This window comes from Cryptosporidium hominis, assembly GCF_000006425.1.
Source record: "Cryptosporidium hominis TU502 chromosome 6 CHRO016026, whole genome shotgun sequence".
In the NCBI taxonomy this organism is placed as follows: Eukaryota; Apicomplexa; class Conoidasida; order Eucoccidiorida; family Cryptosporidiidae; genus Cryptosporidium; species Cryptosporidium hominis.
In genome coordinates this window covers 306-5,886 of record NW_667044.1, presented here as the reverse complement: position 1 = coordinate 5,886, position 5,581 = coordinate 306, and the positions used below count along the sequence as shown (strand labels likewise).

At 24.5% G+C, this 5,581-nt stretch overlaps 3 protein-coding genes across 3 annotated transcripts; 1 reads left to right on the top strand and 2 right to left on the bottom strand.

Moving 5' to 3' along the window:
* Nucleotides 1-483: 483 nt before the first annotated feature.
* Chro.60055 (hypothetical protein) lies at nt 484-1,080 on the bottom strand. The annotated part of the gene is made up of 1 exon (XM_660568.1): nt 484-1,080. The coding sequence occupies one exon, from the start codon at nt 1,078-1,080 to the stop codon at nt 484-486; it is 597 nt and encodes a 198-aa protein (XP_665660.1).
* Nucleotides 1,081-2,012: 932 nt separating this feature from the next.
* Chro.60056 (CCAAT-box DNA binding protein subunit B) lies at nt 2,013-2,996 on the bottom strand. Its single annotated transcript, XM_660567.1, has 1 exon — nt 2,013-2,996. The coding sequence occupies one exon, from the start codon at nt 2,994-2,996 to the stop codon at nt 2,013-2,015; it is 984 nt and encodes a 327-aa protein (XP_665659.1).
* A 1,252-nt stretch (nt 2,997-4,248) lies between these two features.
* Nucleotides 4,249-5,040, top strand: Chro.60057 (poly(A) binding protein II). Its single annotated transcript, XM_660566.1, has 1 exon — nt 4,249-5,040. The coding sequence occupies one exon, from the start codon at nt 4,249-4,251 to the stop codon at nt 5,038-5,040; it is 792 nt and encodes a 263-aa protein (XP_665658.1).
* The last annotated feature ends 541 nt before the right edge of the window (nt 5,041-5,581 follow it).

Here is a 5,581-nt window from a genome sequence, read left to right as displayed (position 1 = left end):
AAAGGTAGTACAGTGTATGAGAGATTAAAGATTACAAAATTCTGGAACAATGGTAAAAGGGAGGGGGGGGGGAAAATGTGGGGATAGATTGGAACAGGAATCGGCAAAAATAGGCTGGATGTTTATTAAAATTAGCGTATTGTGGGTTACGCACTTCTTAAATGGGTGATGGGTATGGTAGTCCTTAAACAAAATCGATGGTAATTGTATCGCGTTATAGTTCATTCAAATATTGTCGTGAATATATATGATCTTCTTCCTTGAATTTGTCTTTCAACTCGTGTTCTGATGTTAGTTCGCCAATTACAGGAATCTTGTAACATGATTGATTTTCATTATCACTTTCCATTTCACTTTTTGTTTCATTATCATATTTACAAATTTCAATATTTTCATCAATTTCATCTTTTCTAATATGATAATTAGTACTAATTGGTTCACCTTTTCTTACTACTCTTAGTTTTCTAGTAAAATCTCGTTCTTTTAAACACTATTAATTGATGGAGGATTCCATTTTATTACTGTTTCTTCAATATTATTATATTGAAAATTTAAAAAAGGAAACCCTTTTTCTGATTTTATATGAATATTTCGTATTTCAATATCATTTTTTTCTCTAATTTGCTCGTTATTTTCTTCCATATCACTATTTTCTCCATCCATATATTGATTTGCATTTTCATGATTATTTTTACCAAAGCTTATTTTTCTTTCAATTTTTGTTTTAATTTCTGGAAGATCTTCACCAACCATTTTTTTTAACCAGTTCTTTTGTTTATCAATATTACGAAGATTTACCCTTTCATCAATACATTCTTCTAACTTATAGTTAATATCTCTCCATAATTTCTTTTCATTGTTCTTTGCTGATTGCTCTAAATCCGTTTTTTCTATCTCCTCCTTTTGTTTATTAATTAAATCATTTCTTACATTTTCATTAAGTATGGTTACTGTCGGCTTCTCAAAATAATGTGAAACTTGGATATATCGTAATAAACTTTTTCCCAATGTAGTTTTTTCACTATTTGATAAGCTATACCTTCTTGGTATTTTATTATTTATTTCATAATAATTTTTCATTTTAAATTTAATTTAACTTTCTCTGTTTGAATTCAATTCTATCCTTTATTTAAGTAAACTTTATTTGACTTGACTTAACTTTTTTTATTAGTAATTAATTTATCACTACTTCATAATTTAAATCTTGATTTTATTTTATTTTTAGTCCCACAATTATCAAAATATTCTGAAATGCACCTTTAAAAATTAAAATTAAACCTTTTTTTCTTTTAAAAAAATTAATTCCCTTAAGTACGATTCATATTATTCCAGCTTTTTTTTTCAATCAAATTTTTTTTGATTGCACACAAATCAAAATGTGCTTATCTTTAATATCTTTTCATTCATTTTTTTTTTCACCAATTTTAGTAATATATCATATTAAAATTATTATTAATTAAAAATATTCATGTAATCAAAATTTAACAACATTAATTTTTTCTAGCTTAATTTAAAATAAAATTGTCACAAATAACTTTAATTAATTTTACACGTCATTTTATTACATGCATATAATTATTTTTTCCACATGAGAATAATAACAAAATTTCATGATAAAATTGAAAAATACCGGTATATAATAATGTATTTATTATACTTATGAAAATAGAATTATTAGAGAAGTAAATAATATTTCATTAGAAAAGTAGATTTTGAAAATAAATATAAACACACAGATAAATATATATATTTCTTTAAGTTAACTGAATAATCAAAAATTTAATGTATAACTCATCTAAAATACAATCTAAAGATGATGACTGAGTAATTCAATAACTTGGGTAATTTATTAATGAGGAAAATTAATAATTAAAATTAAAAAAAAGTTATTTATCTAATAATTATAATTGTTTTAACAGCTTAACCTAAGAAAGCTAAATAATCAATAAAAAAAATATATTTATATATATGTATATATATATTTATTGCTTCTATTTAAAACATTTCAATAATTACTCTGCAGGTCTTTTTTTGCTCCTTGCATTAAATGCGGTGTTGGCGCCCGGATTCATATTATTTGGCGGTAATCCAGGGTGGTGCATAATTTGATGAGAAGGTATTGGAGGTGGAATGTGCGAATGATGAGGGATGTGATGAGGAAAGTTGTTGAACATGTGCTGTTGATGATACATATTTGGATGACCTGGAATTGGTGGATTTAAGTGTGGTGGGGGTGGAGGTGGGAAATAAATCATATTTGATGGGAACCCTGTTATAGGTGGTGGCGGTGGTAAATTATTCATCATCTTAATATTTGGATTTGGTAAACCAGTACTTGAATTATTAATATTTAAATTTGCATTCACATTATTTGAGTTAGAAATACCAGATGTTATTGTACTCTTGTTTAGTAAATCATCACTTGTTTCAATGTTTTGTTTCTTAATACGTTCCCATCTAATACCTAATTGTCTAATAATATATTCTTTAAATGTTTTTTCTGTAAAGCCATAATTAAACCAAGGTGAAACATCCAGTAATCTACTCCAAGGCCTTAACTCTGGGTTATTATCCCAAACCATTTGAAGATTTTTACATGGATTTTCTTCTGTGGCTGTATCTTCATTGTCAATATATATTGTATTAGAAACATTTAAAGCATGTAAATTTTGGTCTCCTGTGTTCATTTTTTGATTATTTATATTTGAAGAGTTACTATTACTTGCTCCTGTATTTCCAGGTTTGCAATCCGTCATTCCTTTCTTCAAAACATCTGAAGCCGGATTAATTGAATTGTCTACTTCATTATCACCACCTGTTGAACTTATCTTATCATTCAATTTTGAAAAATCTTTCAATCCTCCTTCTTCATTTCCTCCGCAAATTAAAAAAGTTATATCTTCATCATCATCTTCATTATCATTCTCATCATAATCTTCATTCTTTGTTCCATTATTATTCTTTGAAATATTATCTTCCAAATTATTCCCACTCATTTAATTAATTACGTTTTTAATAATCCTCAATATTATTCAGATTGTTTTATTCTCTATGAATCTATAGAAATATTACATCTCAATTCTCAATATTAATTTTTACCCTATTTAATTTTTTTTTTTAAATAAAGTGAAAGAAATTCAAATTAAGTTATTTATATACAAAATACATGAATTAGTATTATTAACATAAACACATTTGCAATCCGCAAATTTTTAGTCACTTTTAAATATTAACTTTGTAAATATTTGATATACATTTATTTTAGAATGATTATTAGTAGATTATTTTTTTTTTCACATATAATTTTTATTAATTACATAAAAGCCTAGTCAATTTATTATTTTATTTGTATTATTTTTTTTCTACTCAATTATATATTTATACTAATTATATCAATTCTATTTTATTATTATACTATTATTATTTAAATACTATATTATGCTATTTAAAATATAAATATTAATATTTATATTATTATTATTATTAGTATTAATATATCATTAATACTATTATTATTATTATTATTATTATTATTATTATTATTTAATATTAGTATTATTATAATGTTATTTTTATTATATTGTTATTGTTATTTATTATTAAAAATAATATATATTATATTATAATAATTCTTAAAATATATTAACTATAATTATTCATTACTTTGATTTATCACATAACTTATTTAAAAAATTCATTATGATATATATATTTAATACTTTATATGTTTTAAAAGACTACGTATAGTCAAAATGATTAAATTGAAAAAAAAATGCGCGGGTTTTTATTTCATATTAGACTTTGATAATAAACTTTAGCTAAGAATAATTTTGGACTTGTAAATATTTAAGGTAAAGTAAGAAAAAAGGAAAGGGAAAAAAAGATAAAAATACTTATATATAAAAAATAAAAAAGTCGAATAGTAGACAAATAGAAAAAATAGTTGGAATTAGAAATATAAAATTTATATATATATAAATATTACGCGTAGTACGAATCTGAAATATTGCTACGTTTTCTGGTGAATAGGTTAAGAATCTCTTTGAAAAAAATAGTCTAATTGCCAGATAGGAGGAGAACCATTCTGAATTAGCAAGAAGGATAGATAAAAGCAAAGTAGAAAAAAATATACAGAATATATTTAAGTCAAATTTAACCACAAGAGATTAGAATTACATACTAATATTGAGAAACTCTGAATAATTAAGTAATATAATTAACAAAAGGTTTCTGAGACTTATCAGTAAGATGGATTCAGTTAACCAAATTGGATTGGATGAATCATTTAACAATGAATTAAAGGATACTAAGATGGCAAATAATCCAAATTTATCAAGAAGTGATATTATCTCAGGACCAACAAATACAGGAGCTAATAATAATAATAACAATAATAATATTGGCGCCTCCAATTCTTCTTCATCTTCATCTGGACTTTCTGGAACACCCAGTGCTATTGGAACTAATCTTTTTGATTTAAGTGATAACAAATCTTTGAATGATGAATCAAATAAAAATGTTGGAGAAAGTATGATGGATACTGATTTACCAGGATCAGCTGATGATGAGGAAATGAAAAGATCAATATATATTGGAAATGTTGATTATGGTACTAAATTAACAGAATTACAAGATTTATTTAAAAGTTGTGGAAGTATTAACAGAATTACAATAATGAATGATAAAAGAACAGGAATGCCAAAAGGATTTGCTTACTTGGAATTTTGTGAACCTGAAGCTGTCGAAACTGCTTTAAAATTTGATGGAGCTATGTTTAGAGGTAGACAAATTAAGGTTTCAACAAAAAGAAAGAACATACCAGGATATAATAGAGGAAGAGGAATGGGACCAGGTGGTGGATTTAGAGGAGGTATGGGAAGAGGTGGATTTAGAGGGGGTTACTCTAGAGGAGGAATGATGTCTGGAGGTCATGGACCTAATATGCGTGGTTATTATGGTAATCCTTATAAATCTTATAGGGGAGGAGGAGGTGGAGTTGGAGGTTATTCAGGTAATAGACATATTGTGAATCCTTATTGAATATACTTATGGTTATTATTCGTCTCTTTTCCTTTAAGAGAAATATCTTAATTAATATTATTTTCTTTATTTTGGGTTAAAATTTTATAATTAAAAAAGATGATATACATGTGGTCAGGACTATTTCTACTTTAAAGAGAATATTTTATTGATTTATATTAATATGAGGAATTATTGATATGTAAATATAAAGAGAATTTTTTTTTACTAAAACTATTATTTTGTTATTATATGTTAGCTAATTGGAAAAATGAAAGAATTAATTAATACGTAAATTAATGGAAGAATATATATATATAGTAATATAATTTAAGAAATTTATTGAATATGTAATATTATGAATATAAATGATTAGATTAAATTAAATTAAAATAAATTAAAATAAAAAAAAAATGAGTTGGACATTTTTTCTTTTAATTCACTACAAATTGTAGTTCCCGAAAATTGATTATATTATTCCACTATACTACCACCAATGTTTCTGGCATTCCTTTAGTACATTATTTCTCACTTTATTAATATTACTATTGATAATTATATT